The following is a 26,101-nucleotide window of genomic DNA, read 5'->3' as shown; positions in this document are numbered from 1 at the left end:
TGTATGCCAAAATTGAGCTTCTTACGTTGAGTGGTTTGAGCAGGATCGTGATTAATCAGTATGTCAGTCACTTAAGGATTTTATATATTAGTATAGATTATGTATGTGATTTTTATTATTACCAATTAACGTTATCACAAACTATTGTTTAGTTCTGCAGTGTTTTTTTTTCATGATAACAATAAAGTATCTTGAGTTTTACGCCTAGACATTTTCTAAAAATAGTCTGAGGATCTCAACATTAAAACAAAAATTTAAAAAATAATTTAAAAAGTTTTACTACCTACCGCAGTATAATCCATGTGAATCATTATATAAATACTATGTTTTTAAGAATAATCTTATATGTTTTTAATGTTTCAAATACTTATTATATATTTTTCTCTGTATAATATCATAAAATATAATTTTCATTTTTGGTTTTCCATTTTACTGGCGAAAACCCATTTTTTTCCTGGAAATGAGTCAGCAACAAGGGTATAATAGTGGTAGCTGACATAATGTAATCTCAAACAGTAAGGCAGCACTTTAGGCGCTCACAGACCCAAAGATATCATCGAGAATACTATGGGAGTTTCTGGATGAACTTGGAATTCTGGCCAAAAGGTACAGAATTAAATTATAAATTACTCTGGGTGCCGAGATACAGTCGAGAAGCTAGTAAGGCCAGGATCATCGTAAACCTATCTTGGTCCAGAGTCCAGAGTAGCAGTCACTGAAGAGACAGTGGGACAGCAAAATATAGCAAAACCTTTATCTACGGACCTAATTCTAAAACTACAAAAGAACTGCCAATGATTAGCACGAATAAAGTGCGGATTACAGCAAATCTCTTGGCATAATATAGTTGTCAAGTTGGCATAACATAGTTGTACTATCTAAACAAGCTCAATCTTTGAAAAAAAAATCAGAGGACAAAATATGTCACTGCTAGGCTGTGTTAAGCTTGATTTTCATGCATCCGTTATTCGTTGATACGATGGTCCGATATTAATTTTATTGGTTGACTTTAAAAACCTCAATTGGTTAAAAATGGTTAACCAATCGAAGTCTTTAAATTCAACCAATAAAATTAATATCGTATCATCGTATCGTCGGACAACGGATGCATGAAAATCAAGCTTTACAAGCGATATTTTATACTTTGGAAATCAAGGTTAGCGCCAAAGAAATTCTGCTGCCATTCTATCAAGGAGATGCATAAAATGGTGCGTGGTAAAATGATAAGATACTGAGTGCACACATAGAAAGGGGGCAAGTTTCGACATAATTTTGTATATATAAATTCGGGTACATAGCGTCCTACGCCTTCCGGTACCCAGTTGCCAGCCTTTCCTATTTTCCCAATCCCCTGGATGAAGATTCCTCTGGATGAATGTACTCCTCCAATTCATGTTGCTTTTGGCCTTCCCTTTTTTCTCCTTTCTGATGGTATCCATTTCAAGACTTTCTTAAATTGTAGATGTCTTCTCTCTATTCCATCTATTATCGTTTGCTGGACATGCATACTTTTCCCTATCTTTTTGTTCGGTACTCTTTCCAGCCCCGCAGATCTTCTCCAGAAGTCTATCTCGAGTGCTAATAGCGAGTGCTATGTCGAGTGCTAGTGAGCTGCCATGTTTCACATCCATACGAAACTATACTTTTAAAGATGGAATTATAAACATAAGACATAATTAAAGAAATTCAGTATACAGGGTGAATATTTATATATTCAGTATACAAGGTGTTCTAATATTCCGTGGACATTGAGTTACTGCGTAATTTTGGAATCAAAATAAATTCATTGGACACAGTTTACCTCTATACCAAAGTGTCTCGTTTTTCCGTTAGACTTAGTGATCATCATTTAAAAATAAATCCGAACGTTAATTAATTTAAAATGTATGTAGCTTATTGCATGTATAAATATAAATAAATAAATAACGCTTTATTGTGCAAAAAGCCAAAATAGCTTCATCGACAAAGCATTTACACGACAAACAAAAGCACAAAAAATACAAATAATAAAAAATACACAATACAAATCATACAATTAAAAAAAAAAATTAAGTCATCAAAATTACAAATAGAACATACATTACATATTACACGGCAATTAATTCAGAACACAAAAAAAGGCACATCAATACAATTTTACAATAGGAAGATTGTAAATAGATACAATCTTAAGAGTTATAAAATATTAAATATTTGACCTTTGACCAGTATGTAAGATGATCAAAATTTTAAAATTCAAAATTGTTCATGATTAAACATCAACAAACAAGTCGTTCACCGCATATAGGGCTCTCTCCAGTAAGTATGATTTCAGAGCTTTGCGAAATGCGGAAAAGAATGAAAGCGACTTGATATAAAAAGGCAGATGATTGTACATTTTTTTGGCATTGTACAGTATTGAACTTTTAACTAGTTCTGAGCTCGGGGTTGGCAGATAAAGATCGTGCTCCGCATTCCTGAGTGGATAGTTATGAGATGGCCTTTCGGGAATAGCAGATATGTGCTTGCGGATTAAGCAAACGGATTCACAACTGAATAAAGAAGGAAGAGTCAGTATTTTGAATTTTTTAAAGAAATCCTGGCAGTGAGTTCTACTGTTCAGTCCCAATAAATATCGAACTCTTTTGAAGTCTGAAAATACGATCAAATTTTGTTGCGCAGCAGCAGACCAGAATGGAAGGGCATAACGAAGATGTGATTCATAAAGGGCGTAATAGGCTATTCTAGAGGTTGGTTAAGTTTCTTAGAAACTGATCTTAGTGCAAAACAGGCAGAGCTTAGTTTCTTTGATAGAGCTTCGATGTGAAAGTCCCATTTTAACGAGTTGTCTACAACAAGTCCTAAGAATTTCACGACGTCAATAGTGGTGTTATTAAGTACAAAAGGTTGTCTAGTATTTTTATATGACAAAACTTTAGTTTTTGATAGGTTGAGGCATAGGAGATTAGAATCGCACCAAGATTTAATGGTGCGTAAGTCACTGGATATAGTGTTACATAGTGCCGTAACATCTGGGCCGCTCCAAGTGAAACTAGTATCGTCCGCAAAGAGCCAGATTTACCGCTAATGTCTAGATTTGCAATGTCATTGATAAACACCAGAAACAAAATTGGGCCAAGAACTGAACTCTGAGGGACACCACATTCTATAGGCTTACAAGAAGACATAGACGTATCAATTCTCACAAGCTGCCTTCTGTTGCCAAGATATGACTTAAGCTATTCGAGCGGCACTCCCCTGAATCCATAGTATTGCAATTTGTTTATTAAGATATTATAATTTATACAGTCGAAAGCATTAGAGAAATCACAGAAAATTGTAGCTGTAGAGTGATGGTTATTCAGGCTAGAGTATACATTATTAAAAGGGTCGTACATAGCATCATTTGTGCAACTGTTGCTTAGAAATCCAAATTGATGGGTAGTAAGTATTTTATATTTAAGGAGAAAAGATAGAAACCTTTTTTTAACCAATGTTTCAATGATCTTAGATAATGTGGGCAGGAGTGCAATTGGGCGATAGTTCGTAGCTTCATCTTTATCTCCTCCTTTATGCAGAGGAATAATTATTGCTGTCTTAAGGCAGTTTGGAAAAACTCCTTTTTGGAATGACTCGTTAATTAAAGTAGTAAAATGGATTATTGTCCATTCAAGAAGTTCAGAGAACATTTTGAGAGTAAGCCCATCAGTCCCAGATGAGGATTTGTTTTTAATACTTTTAATTGTACTACGGAGCTCATCTAATGCTACGGGCGTGAAGAAGAAACTGTGTAAATTCGCATTTGTTTTAGGGAGATATGAAAGTGAATCATGGGAAGGAGTTATGGTGTTCACTAAATTTTTAGCCACATTAACAAAGTAAGTGTTCAAATTTTCGGGTGAATTAAAGACTGTGCCAGACGAAGAAGTCTTATTCCTTAAGTTATTTATAATAACCCAAGTCTCCTTAGCAACATTACCGGATTTCGCTAGCCTCTCATAAATGTCCTTGGCAGCTTTTATAGTCTTACGATAAACCCTTCTATAAAGTTTCACGTAATTATAAAAGAAGATGTGATACTAACATATACATATGTATTATTTGTGATACTAACATAAAATTCCATATTTATGCCTAGCCTAGTTGGCATGCAAGCCTACTAGCCTAGTTGGCTTAGTGCAAAATAGATTTTATGCGCCTACATAGCTTGATTTGACAAGAAACATGTTTTGAAAGTCAGATTCGATTTTTTTTCTCAAAAAGTATGCGCTGTAGCGTTTTTCTACAAGAGACAAAATGTAGAAAGACAATTTTGCCAAAAAAATCGGTCGTCGGTAGAGTTCTTGATTTTTGTAAGTCAAATATGAAAGCGCTTACCAAAACATAGGTAAACCAAATCTCATTCAAATAAGAATATCGGTTCTTAAAATATCTTAAAAATGTGTTTATTATATATTTAAAGTTTGATGCCCTGTAACGGACAAACACAGCACTTTTGTGTAGAAGTAAGTTGTGTTCAATGAACTTATTTTGATACCAAAAATATGCACTAATTCTATGTCCACGGCATATTGGAACACCCTGTATATACAATATCAGACCTATATTTAATATGCTTTTTGATCAAATAAAATTTTCTTGTGAATATCTTTCTCTATTTCGTGCTAGATGATTTTTCGTATTTCACTGAATTCATCTAAGAAAAAAAATGTTGTCGATATTTCTGGAAAAAATATACTGTTCTTGGTTGTTTAGCTACAGTATGTTAAATGGAGATTCTGAAAATCAAATTTAACATGACTAACAAGGACATTTTGTTTGTAAATACGAAAAATATGAAAAACATGATAAACTGAATAAACGTTTCCTATGCTAAACTAGTGTCAATCTTTTGGCTTTTTGCAGGTGTATAATAAAAGACGTTTTATTCCATTAGTTATATTATGTTTGTTTGTTGAATGATTCACGACGTAAATTTTTATTTTTTAATAAAATATCTAATTTTATAATGTAAATAAATATGACAAGATTAATACAATAGTATGCTATTTTTAAAGTACATGCTTAATACACCTTAGTAGATTCTCTTACAGTCGGTATTTTTAAAAAAGTATGTTACAAAATGAATAGTGTCTTTTGACGAATTGTGCAATTTAAAAAAAAATATTCCTGCTATTTGTATCACAGTACTTGCAAAACATCTAGACTCGTTATACATATAATCTTAATATATTTTTTTCTTTGTAGTATACATTTATAAATATATAGGGTGAGTGCTAGATAACTGCAAATATTTTCAGGGCTGATGAACCTCCATAAAAGAAATATATTTTTTCTTTACTGTTTTTCACATAAGTTCAAAATAGCCGAGATATTTTACTTTGAAATTTTTGAAAAAATGTTTTTTTGCTTAAATTTTGAAAGCACTGGACTTTCTCTGTTTTTTTTCTTCTTCCTTTAAATTTACTTTACTTTTTAATTAAAAAAATGTACCTATACAGCTTAAAAAAATCTCATAGTCCTGTTCCTGGAGTAACTCTTTTTTAATTTTATTCATAGATTTCTGTTTGAATGGCGAAATATCTAGGCAATTTTTAATTATAGTTATTTATTTAGTAGCAATACGTTTATTTATATTTAATTTGATTGGATTTTAAAAGTCTTATCTATTTTTCCCTTAGTATTATTATAATCTAAATTAGACCTAATTAAAATAGGCTTTCATTATAATTTTTGGGTTCTTAAGTTAATTGGCAATATGACTTGTGTGTCACATGAGTATTAACAATTTTAAGAAAAAAACTTTTTTTCAGGCGCATTCTCACGGCTTGTCTACTTGGCAAGTATTTTTTATTGGCATACAGGGTCTGGCGAGAATTCGGCTTATAATAAATAACTTCGGTATAGATGCCCGACGAACCATGTATACCCTATATACCAATTACAAATGTTTGTCGAAAAAAGTACACGAGTCGTGAGAATGCGCCATTAGATAAGCATATTTGTTATACGAGTAAAAGGAAATTGGCAAGCGGGTTTTATGGTGGCATTTTATAACAAATAAATAAATTTTATTTTTTAGATCCCTGATTCAATAGAAAAAAGCCAGGCCAATGATAATCCTCAACTCTCCGCAATCCTATAGACATTATTTTTAATAATATATGTATCTAAAGGTGTCTTTAGTTGGTATAAGATTGTAGTACATGATATTTCTTTAACATTTTATAATACATCAAGGAATCGGTGATTTTAAAAATAAATATTTCCAACAAGAGAATAGATAAACTAGCTCCTATTCCAATCAGAAATACAGTGAATATAAATTTGGTTTCCGTTATTCCAATTCCACTGAAATTGCTCATATGCTCTTCGCATTTTGGTTTCTTCACAAATAGTCTCAGTAAGGCCCGTTTCTGCAGTCCGTTTTCAAAAAGTCTTTGGAATCTAAAAGTAACAAAATCTTATTAAACGTAATAATATTTTCTCTTTTGCATATTTTGGAGAAAACCAAACAAAATGTAAAAACTAATATAAAATACTCGTACATTCGTCACTTACCCAACTTTGTAGTGGTCAATGTATACTGAATTTTTATGAATCGCCAAGTAAACGTTTTTAGGAAAATAGTATACAGAAGGAGCCACTCTAACACTACATTTCTCTTGGTTTGTATATGTTTTTTGTATGATATGGTGTCCTGAAATATGTTTAATAGATTTATGGTCATAGGGACAATGCATATGTTTCGGGCAATGATGTATACAGGGCATTTAGGAAAATACCCTGCCGATAAAGTACTCTAACCAAGTACCGTCATCAGACACTATCGTCATGGTTTGTATTTTTTTTTTGGTTTGATATTTGAGAAAATAGCCAATGTTGAAAATGATACTGTTTTATTGGAATTTGTCAGTCATTATCGGAACAATAACGCTACTGCTCACGTAATATTGAAAAATGTTAAAATAAAACAACTATTAGCAGCAACAAACACGGCAGCTAACATTTCCTCAATGTTTCTGTTAGCCCCTGAACCCTGATTTTGGCATTCACAAATCAACACATTCAAAGCAATGAAATTCGTATTGAAATTAAAGAAACAGAGAATCATAAAAAACCCTTTAAACCAGATCTATCAAAACTCATTCCTGCAACTTCGTGTTAACGGGATAGTCAATTGCCGGTAGTAACCAGATGCTTGAAATGCCAGACGGTAGGCACAAAATAAATAAAAACATTACCTTATTTCTAATCTTTTTCAGAACTGCCCGAATATTGTCCAAATCTATTAGATTTTTATGGTAGTAGCCGATCAGCAAAAACAATGTCCATTCTAATGAGTATATACAATATTGACTGGTCATTACTGTTAAAGGCTGGATTTACATCTTTGTCCGTAACAGATATTCATATCTTTATGTTAAAAAAAATGTGTGTGCACTATGTGCGCATATTTGAAGTAAAACTTCTTATTTTCGTCTGTCTGTCTGTCCGTCTGAGGACTCCATTCGGGTACCTCTAGCCACGTGCAGAGTTTGATTCCAATCGACCCATATAATTAAGAAAAATCCTGATGATTTCGTCCATTTAAGGCCGATTTCCACTAGGCGATCAGGTCACAGTACGCTCATGATCCGCTCACGGTCAAGATTTTTCGACAGTATTTACACTCTTCAATCAAACGTCGTTCAAGTTGTAAAACTGATTTTAAAAAATGTTTAAAAGCTTTTGGAATAGTGAATTGGCTGCTATTGCAATATGTTTGGATGAAGAAGAGTATGAAAATAAAAAGAAACGGAAGATATGGGTCCATGATATGTTAAAAAAACCGAAGGTGAATTTTTCACTTTACATAAAGAACTTGTGGATGACGAAATGAAATTTTTTCAATACTTTTGTATGACGAAATGCGCATTTTATTATATTTTAAATAAAATTTCGTCGGACTTGATAAGAAAAAATACCACCTTTCGAGAATCTATCACACCACTGGAGAAATTATGTGTTTGTTTAAGGTAAGAAAATAACTTATTTTAATAAATAAAATTATTGTTAAAAACCAAATTGAATACAAATCGGATTATAGGCACCTACAAAACCCTTTTATTTTTAATAATAACTACAAAGCTGTGAAATTATATTTGTTCTTCACACGAGAAATCTTCATAATATGATGACGCTGCTGAGGAAAGTGGGGTAGACGTAGTTACAGAACCATAAGTCTTTGTTTGAAGTGGTAATTTTTGGTATTCTCTTTGGGGCTGCTCGATTCTATTAAAACTAGGACCAGAAGTAGACTGAAAATCATGGAGAGAGTATTGTTGATGTCTTTGGATACGCTCGATGCTGTTAAAAGTTCGACCGGAAGTGGATTGAGCAATATGGAGGGAATCTTGAGATGTCTTTGCGGCTGCTCGATGCAAATGAAACTGGAAGTGGATTGGAAATCATGGACGGAGTCTTGTTGGTATCTTTGGGGCTGCTCGATCGTAATAAAAGTATGACGGGAAGTGGCATTTGAAGCAGGTTGATCAGCACAGCCTCGATCATTATTAGGGCGGCCACGCATCCAAATATATTTGTCTTGAATATCGGATACATAATTAAATATTTGTTTTTTAGTCGTGTGAATATTGGCGGGTGAAAAATTACGCACCGTTGCCTTAATACTATCAAAAAATATCTTTTTCTTTTTCTGATTTTTCCGAATTTTTGCGTTCAACAATTCAATACAATTCTGCATTATCACGCACTGCCTCTATCATTTGTTCGTACATTTTATATTGAAAATTTGAAAAACACATTCACAGAGAAGAAAGTATTTACCCCAAACGTAGAATCAGAACAGAATTTGGCCGGCACCTGATCGCACTATATTCACACTGCCGTCCAGTCATCCGACAGTCAGGTCTCGATCTGTTCAAAATATTGTCTCCGAGAAATTCCGCGGTCAAAGAGCGTGAGCGTACCGTGAGCGGATTTGCAAATGTGGATGCTCCGTATAAATTACATTGAATAATAAATTTTGACCGTGAGCGGACAGTGAGCGTACTGTGACTTGAGCGCCTAGTGGATTTTTTTTTCTTTATTATCAAATCGTTAGTCTCACTCTGATGTAAGATGTAAACGAACCGACGTCGTATCCAACTTTGCAGGGTGGGAACGTGTGCAGCGTCGCTTACGTAGCCTACCCACCAAATTTGGTCGCAATCGGACGACATCAACTTTTGACGTTTCTTACGTCAAAACTAATTGAAAGGGTGGCTGTGATAACCAGCCAGCTCCATTTTAAGAAATTTTGTTTGCCGAAAACAGCTCCCAAGATCTACCCTGTTTTTTGCTGCAAACTCAAAGCAAGTTAGCTCCAAATAACGTTGTCATTTATGTACTGTTAAATGGAGTTATCTGATCGTTGCAAGGAACGATCAGACTATTGTTTAAAGGGCAATTCAGTAAAAATCTCATTATCGTAAAAAAGTGGGGCTGCCTGGTTATTGCAGCCACCCATCCAATTGTCACAGTGAAACGTGTCGTACACGGTCAAGTTGGTCTTGGCCCAATCTGTCGACTTTCATTAAAATCGGTCAATTTTTTGATTTGATTCAGTGATGATGGGGTTTCGTGGTGCACGAAACGCCGTCAAAATATCAGAAAAGATGGAGCTCGAAGACATTATCGAAGATGGTTAGCATTTTTGTGACGCCTGGCGACTTTGTGTGTCGCGGCCTTGAATTTTTACTCCCATCGCGCATAAAGAAGTTTCACTTCAAAAATCAAAGAACCCATAGCTTACCTATTGATCCTTGTATTTGAAAGGCAAAAAAACCTTTTCGGACATTTTCCATGCCTTCTTCAGCAGACATGAAAAACTTATGTAAATCCTTAGAAATTCTCTCTTTGTATATTATTTGACGCCAATTTTCATCTGTCCTCTCATTTGGTTTCTGTAATTTTGTATTCACTAATTTAGAATTTTATATGATAATTATTGGGAAAACTGGAAATCGTCCGATTTTCACCAAAATTGGTATACACACTATTTTGAGGTTGTAGATTACGAATCTGAACTTTTTTCTTGGCGGTCTCTTACCGTTTTTCAGAAGAACGAAAAATTATTTCAACATTGAATTTTTCTTTATTTTGGCTCTATAAAGTAATAATTTCACTATATTTTCATTATAGTATAGTTTATCTAAAAGCTACACTTGATTGGGGATAGAAAAATTTCCAAAATTTTACTGAAAATTTCACACCTCTACTTTTCAACCAATAACATGCTTTAATGTTGACCATAGACAAACTAACAAAAGCAAGACGCGTCAACGCTGTACTGCAAAATGGCAACAAGTTTGATAAGAGTTTATTACCGCGCTTGCGTCAACTGGCCTTTTAGACGAGGACGGTTTACTTATGGATTGTGTATTTTGTAGTAGTCTTTTAGACGAGAATGTTTTACTTATGGATTGGGTATTTTGTAAAAAGGATGTTTAATTAATAAGCGTTTATTAAAATCAAATACATTTATTTCCATTTCCATCGGTAAAATAAACAATAATTTCTGGACGTAACAGATATAAAAACAAAAAAGTCAAATAAACGAAAACGTATTCCTCTTTAATAAGAGGAATACGTTTTCGTTTATTTGACTTTTTTTTCGTTTATTTTAATAAATAACAAAAAAGATGATAAAAAAAACAACAGTTATATGGCAAACGAAATAAAAGCATTATTCTTCAAAAGGTACAAAAAAATAATTATGTATATTATAATATTAATAATAGGAACAACAAGAAACATCTTAAAAATATACAACTTTTTCAAATATAAAACAAAAACATAAACTTCACATTTTCACAAGAATTTAAAAAATATTAACATTTAGAGTCTATTATAAAATATAAAGCACGAAAATTCAAATCATAAAGAGATTTAAAAGATAAAGATTCTTATAACTTACAGTCAATTTGTAGGACCTTCGTTTTGTGTACGTTAGCGATGTAATCACAATAATATGTATAATCACAGTAATTATTATGCTCTTCATAAGTGTAAAATGTATTACATTATTTGTTTTCGTTTTGTACGCTAATAAAATAATAGTAATAACCAATCAAAACGCAAAATCAGGAATTCAACAGTTCGTTCAAGGCAAAAACGTTTTTCGTTTTATTTAGGTTAGGTTTGACGAGTGCGACTGCGCGATGATTTCTGACTCAACTGGCCAGCGCAAAAACAATAATTCGACTTCCTCAATCGTTTGAAAAGTCTTGCTTTTGTTAGTTTGTCTATGATGTTGACTAGTTACCATGGCAACTGAAAAAATTTCCGGAAATTTTTTCGAGGCGCCACGAAACTTTAGTGGAAATTTTTTGACAGTTGAAAAGGTAAACATAAGATCTACAATCATAATGTGAATGAACTACAATGTCTATATATTGAAATATTACCCATTTGAGTTTTAGCATTTGATGTAACTAAGGTTGGTAATATTTTTTATTTAAGGAAATATGTTAGATATACCTACATATGAATTTCTTCGAAATTGCCATGTTCTAAAAAATATAGTTCTGCCGCCTTTATTTAACTAAAGCTGGTATTTTTCTATTTAACGAAATATGATGGATATATCTATATGATTTTTTTAGAATTTATTTCATGTTGAATTATCTTCAATGCCAAATCTTTAATGATATTGACTAATATAGCAAAATAATAACGAAACACATAAATGTGTTTAAAAAATTTAGTAATTAATTAATTAATTAATTAATTAATTAATTATTAATTTATTTTGTTACTAAATTTAGTAATTATAGGTTTTATTAATATTAAAAACACAATTATTGTAAATGTTTGTAGGCTGGCTTGAATTGGTGGTTTGAATCTGGGTATTTTCTGTTTTATTTTGCATTGTGCTCTGATCATGATTGAACTGGCTAGTACTTGATGAAATGCTCCTCATGGATTCAATCATCTGTTGATGATGTTCAGCGTCCAACTGTAAGTAAGGTTTGATCGACTGACTATTACTATGTCCAGTAATTTTAATGAGCTGTTGTTCACCAACTCCTTTCTTGGCCAAATTCGAAACAGCTGTTGCTCTTGCAGAATGATTGGTTATTTTAACTTTTTTAGTGTCAATTCCTATATCTGAAGCTGCTGATTTAAACCATGAAGATACAATGTTCTTACCAACTGGGCTATTCTTGTACCATCCTTTCGAATTGGGTTGATTCCAGTATGGGTTTGGTGTTAAGAATAGTCTGTCGGTTTGAATAAGATTCCCCTTTTTTCCATCAACTTTCTAAACAAGCGAACTGGACACATTTGTGGATTTTCGAAATTTCTAATCAACCATTTACTATCCGACAGTTTTTTAGAACCACCTTGTGTGGTTTTAGAGAAAATTGGATTATATTCTATCCGACCTTTTGGGTTTCCGAAATTATCAGTTTCTTCTTTGAAGTATTGGATACAAGCAGAATGTCCTTTCCTCCTCTCCATGCCAGCTCATGTGAAACTATGTGAAAAAATTTACGCTGCAACCCATCTGGAGTATTTTCATCCCACATTTCAATAATTTTTTTGTATTCGTCACTGGTTAAGGCTGAAGCACTCACTTTTCTTTTTGCTGAATCTCTCTGTAGTATTTTGCGCTTAGCATCGCGTGCAGCTCTGGCGGTCACAAATTCCACATCAGAAAACGGATTAAATTTTATTTTATATTTTTCGTAATAAATTTCTTGCAACTGCTTAGCACTTGCTTCCACATCACTTTGACCACACTTTCCTTATAATCTTCAAAATTTTTCTTTTTCATATTAAATGCGTAGTCCTCCAGTATAGTAGCCAGCTGTACTACACTCATACACTCATGAATATTATACGACTTTTCATCACAAAATCCAACAAACTGTTTCCATACACTTGATTTTGATTTTCGGGTGTTATCTGGTTTTATATTTTCAATTTCTTCTTTAATGACTTGTTGGTTTACTTTTCCAAATCGCGACATTTCGCTATACACTTCTTACTCTACGTACAGACGTTTTAAAACTAGTAATAGCTTAATAACAGAATCGCAAACAAAAATGACAAAACACATAATATGTCAAAAACATCAATACCTTGGCCAACTTAACAAATTGAAATTATTTTAAAATGTCATGTTGGATTAATATTTTTTTTTTCAAATTTAGGTGTGAAATTTTCTTACCGAATACCACGCAAGCTTAAATTATTCCTGGAAATTTTCTTTCGGGCACGAATATTTAGGAAAATTATCCCTCGTCTTCGACTCGGGATAATTTTCAAAATATTCGTGCCCTCAAAAAAATTTCCGAAAATAATTTAAGCTCTTGTGATATTATAAGTGAAAAACACTTTTCTTAACAAAATAACAAAGAAAATTTAGACAAGATGGAAGTTTGACATTTGATATATCCTTCTTTCTCTCCCCTATGTAATGAGCGAGACAAATATATTCTAGACTTAATCTAGAAATTTGAAAATTTACAACGTTGCCATATCTTCTATTTTTTGATTGCATTGGTTTCAACTTCTATGCGGAGGGGTTAATCTTTTTTTTTGTTATATTATATTTATAACCACGAAGTTGCAGGAAAGAGTTTTGATTGCATTGGTTACAACTTCCATGGGGAGGGTGTTAATATTTTGTTGTTATATTATATCAAAAAAAGATTAACCCCCTCCGCAAATAAGTTATATAAAGACTATTTATAACCACGAAGTTGCACGAAAGAGTTTTGATTGCATTGGTTTTAACTTCTTTGCGGAGGGGGTTAATCTTTTTTTGATATAATATAACAACAAAAGATTAACACCCTCCGCATGAAAGTTGTAACCAATGCAATCAAAACTCTTTCATGCAACTTCGTGGTTATAAATAGTCAGATCTCGTTGGTAAAATAGTAATTATGGGAAAGAGCCGTTTTTCTGGCGACCGCCATTCGTAATCCCAGAATGAGCGAAAAAACACGCTAAATTTAGGTTTAGCATTGGCAACTTTGCTTTAAATGTCAGAAACACATAACCCAACATTTTCAGATTGTTTACAAATTTATTTTAGCAAATTTTCCTCTATTATGCATAGAATTGGTTAAAAAAGTAACAGAAAATAGCAATAACATCATTTTTTATTGAATACCTAACAAAATATGTACTAGAAAACCTTAAAAATATGAGAAATTAAGAAAAATTCGATGTTGAAATAATTTTCCGTTTTTCTGAAAAACGGTAAGAGACCGCCAAGAAAAATGTTCAGATTCGTAATCTACGACCTCAAAATAGGGTGTATACCAATTTTGGTGAAAATCTGACGATTTTCAGTTTTCCCAATAATTACTTTCTATATTTAAAGAACTAAGGTACTAACAGGGCCGGCGGAAGGGAAATATTGAGACCGGGCGAATACCCTACCTGGCCCCCCCAGTAGTTAACATATTACCATAACAACTAAGCACATTTATGCTACTTTAACAATAAAATTTCACTTAAAGGTACTTCAAAATTCTTCTCTTTGTTCAATCTTAGTCCGCGCAGGTTGTTTTTTCTATACCGGGTGCATCTTGAAAGTTTATTTTTTTAGATAAAAAACGAAATTTGGTATGTTAGTATATGACATAAATTAGGATTGATTGACGTATTCAATTGTTTTTGGTCACTTCCTGTCTCAACGAAAGACTATTGATTTTTAATTGGCACCGTCAGCATATTTCTGGTTTATTTGATAGTAAATGACCCTCTGAGTAGAATGACATATCATATGTCAACTTATGACATTTTTGTTCAAAAAATCCTATTTTAAATTTCAATCTAGAGTGCCATGGCTGTGTTAAAAACACTAATTTTTAAACAAGGAGCCTTGGAAAAATAGATTTGATTGTCTAATGTTTTTCGTGTCTTGTCCTGGTCGGTTAAAAAATGCCCAAATCGTATTTTTAATCATATGCCAATTTTTCAAATGGAACAAGTGGCTCATTTGCATATTTGGAAAAAGAATTTTTTACCAATAATTTTGTACCACACACTTGATATTTCGAGTCAAATTGTCGTTATGAACCGTATGTTACAATTTCAAATAATCCATATGCGAAAATGTCAAAAGTTGACATATGATATGTCATTCTATTCAGATTGCCATTTTCTATCGTATAAAGTAGAAATATACCGAGGCTGACATTTAAAAATCAAAAGTTTTATTAATTTCCGGTGAAAGAGGAAGTAATCAAAAACAATTGAATACGTCAATTAATCCTAATTTATGTCGTATACTAACATACCAAATCTCATTACAGTTGAGGGTTGGAACCTTTGGTGTTACACAGCAAAATAAAAACACTAAATCACCACAATACACCAAAACACTTTTACTTTTACACTGGACGCGCGTTTCGCTAACCATGTTAGCATCATCAGCAGATGATTATAAACTAGTTTGGTTAGCGAAACGCGCGTCCAGTGTAAAAGTAAAAGTGTTTTGGTGTATTGTGGTGATTTAGTGAGATGCATATTTGTCTTGCTTTAATGAGAAATTTCTACGATTCTGCTACCATTTACCATGTATTACTACATATTCAATCCAGAACAATCAAAATCACCAAAAAAATGATATTTTTCCCACTACTGTTAATAAATTAATGAGGCAAACTTACAAGTTTTTGTTGATAATAAGGATATCGGGATCCTATTTAGCTTCTTGCGAATGAATATTTGTCTCATATAATTTTAGGGCAGATCAGCCATTAACAAATAAAGGGTGTGGGTAGTAGACAAAGTGCAATTTTGAGCAACAAGCAGTCTAAAACTGTCAAATTTGCTGGCTCTTGACCCAAAACAGTTTGTTTAGAGAAATTTTATAAAAACAAGAATTATAGAAAGAAGGGTTATTTACAAAAAGTTGATAGCTTTTTAGTTATAAGTAAAATACCACGAACATTTTTTTTTAAATGTTTTAGTTGCTGGCATGGCGCCCCCAACATTCGGCGCCCCGGGCGGTCGACCGGGTCGCCCGGCCCTTCCGCCGGCCCTGGGTACTAACATCAAGTTTTAAAATAAATTTTGAATCTGTATGTTTCAATAACGTCTAATATAAATAACTATCCCCAACTGAGGGAATAAAAGGCACGTTTGCTCACAATTTTATATTAAAAATTGTTTTACAGAAGAGGATGATTAGTTTCGAGACGTCCCGTCTCATCCTCAGGCCCTTAAGACAATAAAATATCTTCCAAAAACAGGACAAAAAATAATAATATAAACTATTGTGAGAAAAGCTACATTTTATTCCCTCAATTGAGGATAGTTATTTGAAATAAATTCACATTGGGCAAAGGACTTTTATCAACTTTTATTATTAACCTTTTTTTTATCATTTTTATAAATTTAGAATTTGGAAACAAACCAACTAATATAAATAAAAAAAATCATAGTTATATTTTTTCATTATACATTAACAATATACTTACCAAGAAGTAGAAGTAATTATAAGACACATCCTGAACCCCGAAATCGAAACCAGAATAGTATATATCACTGAATGTTTTGATGGATTCACTGGATTTTTGAAGAAAAAGTATAATGCAAGCACAATAAAATGTAAAAATGACCATAAAACATAAATAAAAAATCGCTGTAGCAATTCGGCCTGATAAACTCTTAAATTCCAAGTTCCAAAATTTTTGTAACAGGGCAGATAGTAGCAGCATAAATATGTCAATTATAGAAGAATCAGCTCTGAAAAAAATTGCGTATATCATAAAACTACTTGCTAACAAAATATTTTTTAACTATTTAATAAATAAATTTTGGAATGAAATCTCTAGTGTTACGTCTGAAAATTACAAAGAAAACTGTTATGTGAAAATTTCATTGTCTCTATTGTATTGCACAACTACATTTTGGATAGATATACAGGATGAGTCTTAAATAAGTGCAAATATTTTCAGGGTTGGTAGATTTCGATAAAAGAAACATATTTTCTCTTTACCATTTTTCAAATAATTCCAAAATAACCGAGTTACTTTTACTTTGAAAATTTCTAAAAAAAAATAATTTTTTCCTTAAAATTTGAGAACCACTGGATCTTTTCTGCGGTTTCTTTCTTGTAAATTTAATCTATTACCTATGTGGCCATATTATAAAGAAATAATTATGTTTTTTTAACTAAAAACAAAAAAAAATTTCCCAAAATTCTAAATTTTCAAAAAAACTTTTTTGTGAAAATAAAAATTCATTATCGTGTTTCTGTGGTAGAAATATACTACCCATAAAAATATTTGCACTTATTTAAGACTTACGCTATATAAGATACAATTATTTATATGCAGGGTGAGTCTTAAATAAGTGCAGACATATTCAGGGCTGGTAGATCTCGAAAAAAGAAACATAATATATTTTTTCTTTACCGTTTTTCAAACAAGTCCAAAATAACCGAGTAATTTTACTTTAAAAATTTCTAAAAAAAAATGTTTTTCGCTTAAATTTGGAGAACCACTATTCTGGGTTTTCTTTCTTGTAAATTTAATCTATGTTGCCATATTATCAAGAAATTATGTTTTTTAACAATAAACTAAAAAAAAATCCAAAAAAGTCTTCAAAAAATTTCAAAATTTTGTTTTCGCCAAAAGAAGTTCATAATCCTGTCTATTTTTACAAACAATTATTATTAGGAACAACTTTATCATCAAGGTGCTGGTACTAATGATAGGTTGGTTAGCTGAAAGTGTTATCATTGTTCCGAATAATAACAGATTCTTTATAGAAGACTGTATAAACAGAAAATTACCACAATAGACAAAACACTTTACTTTTAACATTAAACGCGCGTTTCGCTAACCATGTTAGCATCATCAGCAGATAATTAAAACTATCTGCTGATGATGCTAACATGATTAATGATACGCACATCCATTGTTAAAAGTAAAGTTTTTTAGTGTGGTGAAGTAGGTAGAGTTATATTTTGCTGTTTTAACAACAAAGTTTCCAAACCCAACTGTATTATCAGACTGTATAGTGGTGAGCGAGACTCTTAGTCCTGGTGTTTAGTCTTGGTCCTGATCTTTAGTCTTGATCTTGGTCTTGCCTTTTGTGCTAGATCATTGCATGTATTTAAAAAAAATGCTGATTCAATGTATAAATATTGAGAAATAAAAACTTTCATCAGACAAATATTTTATTAATTTCCTTTTAAAAGTTTTATTTGCATTAAATTACAAAAAATACTACTTGTTTAAAGATTTTCTACATACAAAGTGCCTCTAGTAAAAACCTATTGAAAAGGTGCAAGGCTTACAAGAGTCTTACAGCAAGACCAATATACAATTATTAATAATATACAATTTGACCCAAGTTTAGGACTCGCAAGACCAAAACCAAGGCTACCTCTAAGGCTACTTATTAACTGCAAGACCCAAACTAAGAGCAAAAGAGTATAGACCTTGGCTTATTGTATAAATATGAAGTGATTTAGATCAATCGCTTTGGTGTAGTTTTCTAATATGTGTAACACTAAAGATTTTCACTTAAAGTGAATTAAAAAAAGAACTTATAGCATACCTATTATTAATAAATCGTCTCTCTTCAATAATAATAGCAGATAAAATGATTATTCCCGCAAAGAAAGTGATTCCTATACCATACCAGGACAAACAATCGAATGGCATCAAATAAACATTCTGTAGATAAGATAAAGGAGGAGCTCTTAACAGGAATGCTATGTAGTCAGGGGTTGTTGGAGCAAAGAATCGCATAAAAAGGAGTCTATTGTACTCTACAAATCCGTTATAACCTAAAATACAATAAATAATTCATGTGAAAAATGTGACAATATATCGGGTACGTCTCAAAAGTGGCTCACCCCTATAACCAAAGTCTATATATTACAATATATAACTTTATTTTTACATAAAAAACAAGATTTGAAATGTTAGAATATGACATAAATTAGGATTGATTGACGTATTCAATTGTATTTGGTCACTTCCTGTTTCACCGAAAATGACTACAACTTTTGATTTTTAAATTGCAGTCTCGGTATTTTTTTACTTTATTCGATAGGAAATGTCTCAAAAAACTCTAATTAGAATGACATATATATGTTAAGTTTTGACATTTTCTCTTATGGGTTATCTCAAATTGTAACATGCGGTTCATAACGATAATTTGACTCGAAACTCGAAGTACCAGATGTGTAATACCAAATTATTCGTAAAAAAAACTTTTTCCAAATATGCTAATGAGCCACCCTCGTTCCATTTGAAAAACAATAAATTTTGATTAAAAATACGACTTGGGCATCTTTTAACTGGCCAGGATAAGACACGAAAACCATGAGACGATCAAATATATTTTTCCAAGACTCCTTGATTAAAAATAAGTGTTTTTAACATAGCCATATGGCACTCTAGATTGAAATTCAAAATACGAATTTTTTTAAAGCGAAAATGCCAAAAGTTGACCTATAATGACATGTCATCATCCATCCAGAGTATCATTTTTTCTATCGAATAAAGTACCGAGGGTGCCATTTAAAAATCAAAAGTTTTAGTTATTTCCGGTGAAAGAGGAAGTGACCGAAAACAATTGAATAGGTACAATACAATCCTAATTTATGTCATATACTAACATAACAAATCTCGTTTTTTTTATCTGAAAAAATAAAAAAAAAAGTTATAGGGGTGAGCCACTTTTGAGACGCACCCGGCATGTTATTAATAATTTTTCAACAATCAGTAGCAAAATATGTATCGTTGATGAGATTACACATTACATAGCTGAAACGTTTTACGAGGACGATGTTGATTTTTTTTAATCATCTAGGACATTGGAGCTCAGATTTATTTTTATTTATATAAATAGTCGTTCTGTAAATGTACACACTTTTGAGAGCAATGAAGTAAATGTTAACTTAATATGTAACAACTTGGGCTAGGAATAGCCATACTATTTCTCATAAATAAATGAATTTTATTATTTTAATTTTACCCTTCTCCCAATTCTCCTTCACCAAATTGTCAATAATCTGGTTTTTACCTGCTATATCTGCTTTACGCCTTTGAATATTTCCCAACATGCTATTATTTTCGTACATTTTTGTTTTTTCGTCAAATTCCAATCCATAGTTGTCAAAAAAATATGGAAAATGCGTACCATTTAAGTTTTCAACCATTATTGATAGTAAAATGTAGTTAATCTTTAGAATATTATCTTTGTCGATATTGCTAAAAAACAATGCTCCGCGTATTACTATTATTAAGTATTTTTAATTAACTATATTATAAAGTATTTTTAATAATAAAATTACAGAATTTAAAATTCGCCTACCACTAAATGCATATCATCAAATAACATTAAATTAAGTATTTACCTAGTATGTGTAAATAAACAAAAACAGAAAACCGTATTGCAAAATAAAATTACACTAAATCACCACAATACACCAAAACACTTTTACTTTTACACTGGACGCGCGTTTCGCTAACCATGTTAGCATCATCAGCAGATGATTATAAACTGTTAAACTGTTAAACAAGTTTATAATCATCTGCTGATGATGCTAACATGGTTAGTGAAATGCGCGTCCAGTGTAAAAGTAAAAGTGTTTTAGTGTATTGTGGTGATTTAGTGTAATTTTATTTTGCTGTGTAACACCAAAGGTTCCAACCCTCAACTGTAAACCGTATTGATTGTATCAAGGCTAAAAACAGTTTTCGTTTGATGTCACTGCTCGTAAACTATTTTCGTGTAAAAGTTTTTAAACCGTCTTATTGCCTATTTGCTAACTAACATGTTTTCTTCAATTTTGTTACTTTTTATTTTAATTTTTTGTTTCAAATTTTAACATTGTCAATATCATAAAGAAACTGTTATATCTCCAGCATTACCTACAATATAGCAGTTTTTGTTGAATTTATTTTGTTCAATAATATAAAAAAAATTATATCCATATTTATTTTATATTTTTAAACAGATGTATCACAAGATTTTAAATTATATCACAAATTATATTTAGTGGTTTAAATATTTTGATTTTACATGATTCTGTAACCTTCTATACATAGCCTTCATCAGCCTATAATAGATGGCGCTATAGTATTAGAATATAAATAATTTATGACATTAAATTTTATGATACTTCTAGACCTTATTAATCATAATTAGAATGTTCAATTTCAAAAAGTGGCCAGTCGTGACATGGCGGCAAATGTATCTGCTCCAGAGATAAGGAAGCGGTTTCTTCCATATCTCTGGTCTGCTCCTGACCTGCGAATACCAAGCCGAGGACAGACCTGACGAACGTTGCCATTCGTTCGTTTTGCCGTCATTCACACCATTGCTTTTTCAATCTTTTTCTTTTGCTAATATTTTCACCGTGTGCACTCTTTCCACTTTATGCATTTCTAACCGATACGTCCATACTGCAACACTTTCAATCATTCGCCGCTCGCATTTAGAAGTTATTTACAAAAATTTACCTTCAAATTAGTAAATAGTAAAATTTATAATACGGCCCAAAATTTATATATACGGCCACATTCTGTTTACAAAAATTTGAAAGTACCAAATAGAGTAATTTTAATCTTAATTAAAATAATTAAGATTTTCGCAACTTCTGAAAAAAATTACGATGATTAAACGGTATTTTGCTGGAAATATTATTCCCGCTGTGTTGCTCCGGAAAGTTTACACCGAATAAGTCAAAATAGTTTAAAGAATAAACTAGGCAGTGGTTTGAAACTAAAGGCACGGTATTAAGAACATGGAAGTGCGAAGACAAAAATAATAATTGAACAGGAAGAAAACAACAATAATTCGAACATTCTTCATGTTGAAGAAAAGAAAAACATTGACTCCCGTCTATTAGGGTTACAGCAAGTTACAGTAAGAAAAGACCACAGGATCTTTCACCGAACAACTTCTTCCTGTGGAGAACGACATCTCTGTAGAATGCTAAAATATTCTCCCCTAACAGCTTTGTATTGTGAGGCGTGCATTTTACAATCATTTAGGGTATTGTTTGGCTGTGAATGGGCGATTATGTAAATATCTTCATTAATTAGTATAGTTTAATAAAGTTCATTTAGTTATAAATTTTTCTTTTATTTGTTAAATTATTGTGGATTTTTGTGGCATGAGCGAGTGAATAGCAATCAAGTCAAACTCCGCAAATACTATTCTCAGTTCAACTCAAGAACGGTAAACTAATAGGAATAGGATTGCTCATCCTCATAAGACGTACGTTCGCCTCTTCCCGCGCTTCAGCTGACAGTTGTGACGTCATTGTAGCCCTTGTCAAAGCCTTCGTGGCCTTGTCATGATAGTGTGTATTATTAGTTGCCTATGGTAAACTTATAAAAATAACAGCTGAGAAATTTTGAGTTAATTATTTTGTCAATTTTAAATGTGAAAAAGGTCTCTTAAAGTTTTTAGAGCTATAGAGTGTATAAATACGTTCATTTTGTGTTGTGGATTGTGACAAAGTGCATACTAAGTGCCCACGATTTTGTTTATTAATTATTTTAAAGCAAAATATGGAAGTACTCTAAAAAGAATGCTTGCAAAAGGTGATGCTGGGAACTGCTGTTCTTAAAAATGCATTATCCGAGTATTTAATACGATTTATACAGTTAATTTTCTATACTGCATACATATAAAATGTTTAAATAAATAAACTAAATAATGAACGTTTTGCATTCGGTAACCAATAATGCACGTGTGTGTATTATTGGTTGCCGGATAAGGACTATGACTAATAACCATGACAAGGGCTACAATGACGTCACAAAGCGAGTAGTTTTTAGAGGTGGGCCAGTCTGCGATTTTTGTGGAGCTGCTACGCTCTGCGACTGCTCCAATAAAAGCACTGTGACAAGTAGCAGCGATTTTTCGGAGCAATTAACCTATAAATTAAAAATGTAGTTTTATAGGTTAATTGCTCCGAAAAATCGCACTCGGTGTTCGGCACCGTTCGTTGCATTTACTAAAAAGTACAGGACTATAGGTGTGATTATGATAGACAACATCATCGTTTATCGTTTAGTTTTTATTTATTTATATCGTATGATCGAAAAAAACGGCGTCAGCGATAGCTATGAAATGAAGATCGCTGGCATTTTATATGTAAAATTTATGGGGAATGTTATCGATTGTCATTTCCAAGCCAACTGGACGCCGTTTTTTATTTCGATGATACGATACTAGTGGCGATTTTAACGTCTGTGCAATCGGAGTAAGTCACCGACGGGCCCCAAGCCTCCCGGGCCCTCACGAACAAGATTCGAACTTTTCCGAGCTGCGGGCCCCTAGAGCTCTTAAAATCGCGGCTGTACGGTACTATACTGTAGCAATATATTTCAGATATTACATCTATTAGGAAAAAGAATATATTGATTTTTCTTTTGTCTTACTTGATAGATGTTGCTATATTTTTTTAGTCTATTAAGAAGAATTTGAGTGTTTCTAAGTACCAAGCACTTTGCTATAAATATCTTAAAGAGTCTGTTCATTTTCACAGAGTGGTGACCCATAGTAAAAACTTAATGTTATATTCAATTCAAAGTCGAAACTTATGGTCGAAACCACTGTCAAAAAATTATTTATTAGTGACCGGTTTCGGCTATTTAGCCATCATCAGACCTTAAAAATAGATATAAGTAATAAAACTGAGATGAATGTATAAGATCAAATAAAAGATAGGATATACAAGAAAACACATACAAAATTAACTAACAAATAAACATATTAACAAGTTAAAAATTACCTTTTTCAAAAATAACTGTTTGTGATTAATATATAATACATAAATATCCTATTTAGATACATGAAAGAAAAAGGGAACGCTGCTACGTTTCCTGTTCCCAAACTCCCAACAGCTCCAGTCCACAGAATATACTCAATATACTACGCTCCAGTCGACTGCGACCTGCGACAACTGCGACTGGAACAGTCTGACCGGGCGACGGGGCTAGGAGCATTTTCAGAATTTACACTATTGCCTGCTATTGCTCCTATTGCTACTCATGAGCGCAGATGTCCTAAACTTGTAAACTGCTCCGAAATGTCACTGCGATTTTCTTGGAACTGGAGCAGTCACATACTGCGACGTTGGTGGAGCTGTGACAAAGTAGCGGACTGCGATTTCACAACCCACCTCTAGTAGTTTTCGCATGCACCTGGCGGACAGTTTTGGCTGAATGAGCAGTCCTATTAGGTTAACTGTTCTTGAGTTCAACTAATTCTTTTGTAGATGATCATCCAATTCAGAAAAAAATAACCATCCTTTCCAAACTACATAAATTCTTGTAAACAAAAAAAAATCTATAGGCCTATAACACGCCCTCCTTGATCCTCCAATGATGTCGTCAGCATAAATTTTACCTGTCATTGTACCTCCACAGACATTCCGTTCGGTCTCCGTAGAAAATTCCACCCCAGACCATTACACCTCCAACTCCAAAGGGATGCCCTTCTTGAACATATCGGTCGTTAAGTCTTGTATTTCTTAGTCTCCACACACGTCTGTCAGTACGAAGACAAAAGCGGCTTTCATCGCTGAACATCGCAGTATGCCACTCATCATTCCAGTTAGCTCTTTTATTACACCAGAGCAAACATTGAGCTTTATGACCTCAACCTGACTCTCGCGGTCAACGGAGGGCGTCTATAGGAGGACGGTTATAGGCCTATAGAAATGTAAACGTGCTTTTTTTAATCGATTTAAGACCGTGCGGGGGTAATAAGTACTCTGCTGGCATCAAAAAGGTCCTAGCCGAGCAACATGTAGTTTCTTGCAGGATCCATCCTAGCTCCTCTCAGTAAGCTTCGGTCCTCCCTAGCATTTGTCGACCTTGGTCGACCTTCCCTATGCCTCTCCATGACAGACCCAGTCTCATTAAATCGGGTTTTAAGCCTAGAAATTACACTGTAGGTGACTTTAAATCGATCAGCCACATCGATCTGTCGCGCACCGCCAAGAACCAACTTAATGGCTTGATTTGCTTCCTCTATTGTTAAATGACGTCTGTTCATATTATCGATGACAAAATAACCACAATATCGCAAACTGCTCTTAGCAACACGCAAACAAGTTCTATTCTAAACAAAAATTAAATGTACATTTTTGATGATAATGCTTTTTATTTGTTTGGGTACAATTTCTTATGTTTACAAACTGTATTTATTTTAAACACAAAGGACATAGGTATTAATAATTATAACACATTTTTTCTGAAAATTTTTCTTCCTAGCCAAACACAATATCCTTAAATTTTGTCGATTAGTTTATTTTTGCTGGTATTTTAATTATTGTAGCTTTGTCTGGGCCGTATTATAAATTTTAGTAATTTGAAGGTAGATTTTTGCAAATAACTTTTAGATACTTATTCCAAATAAAACGAAACTCTAGACGAAAGTACAACCAGATACCGTAATATCACAGATAATATAGTAATCTGTGGTATTGTATTTACTTTGTTTACCTTAAATCTGTCAAATGATCCAGACTTTCCTTAAAAATATAATAATAGGAAATTTTTATTGGTCTTCCCATAAGATTACTTCTGTTCTTTGGTAAAATAAGCGCATTAAAATAATTGAATCCATTTTCCTCAAATATTCCAATGTCATTTAATATAAAATTGGTACTTCTTGCTTCCAATTTATATATAGCACTTATATTAAAGTTAAGGACATTAGCCTGGGTAATGAATGTCTTGGAATTTATGGGAAAATACAAATGGTTTATTTGATCTAAATCAGGATTTAACAGAATCCAACTGATATAGGTTTCGTACATATTATACCTTATTCCCTAAAATGAACTGTTTGGTTAAGGAATTTTTAACCAAAAAAAAAATTAATTACTTAAATACCTACCTGATCTAGAAAATTGACAGATCCAGCACAAGTCATATTTATAATAAAAGTATATGGATTTTTGAAATCAAGTTTTTCAAATTTGTTATTCATAAAGGTAGCGTAAAAGAATTTTCCAAAAAATATACGTTCTATTTTCATCTGAATATCTGAAATTGATATAGCATAGTATAATAGCTTACTTTGGGTTTTTTATATTACCGATTCTGAACCGTCTAGAATTGTG

The 26,101-nt window shown here is 32.5% G+C and overlaps 1 protein-coding gene across 1 annotated transcript; it reads right to left on the bottom strand.

The window, feature by feature from the left end:
- Nucleotides 1-5,735: 5,735 nt before the first annotated feature.
- On the bottom strand, nt 5,736-24,560 carry LOC115887084. Its single transcript, XM_030906403.1, has 7 exons — nt 24,379-24,560; nt 19,987-20,222; nt 18,559-18,790; nt 16,470-16,737; nt 9,776-9,926; nt 6,541-6,679; nt 5,736-6,426 (listed from the first exon to the last, which is right to left on the bottom strand). Exons 1-7 carry the CDS (start codon nt 24,558-24,560, stop codon nt 6,162-6,164), a joined length of 1,473 nt encoding a protein of 490 aa, XP_030762263.1. The 3' UTR covers nt 5,736-6,161.
- Between the last annotated feature and the right edge of the window lie 1,541 nt (nt 24,561-26,101).

Source organism: Sitophilus oryzae, unplaced genomic scaffold, assembly GCF_002938485.1.
Source record: "Sitophilus oryzae breed Bouriz unplaced genomic scaffold, Soryzae_2.0 scaffold_551_pilon_pilon, whole genome shotgun sequence".
Classification (NCBI taxonomy): domain Eukaryota; kingdom Metazoa; phylum Arthropoda; class Insecta; order Coleoptera; family Curculionidae; genus Sitophilus; species Sitophilus oryzae.
Note: the sequence above shows the minus strand (reverse complement) of the source record. Positions and strands in the feature narration are given on the sequence as shown.

Bases quoted from the DNA above. Each gene is read 5' to 3' on its own strand.
- LOC115887084 (XM_030906403.1), bottom strand. From the start codon at position 24,560: ATGTTCAGCGATGAAAGCCGCTTTTGTCTTCGTACTGACAGACGTGTG. The intron at 20,223-24,378 runs GTAAAATTTATG...ATTGTTTTTTAG, and splicing joins CTGTGGAGGTACAATGACAG to CAATATCGACAAAGATAATA. The intron at 16,738-18,558 runs GTATGCTATAAG...AATTTTTTTCAG, and splicing joins AGACGATTTATTAATAATAG to AGCTGATTCTTCTATAATTG.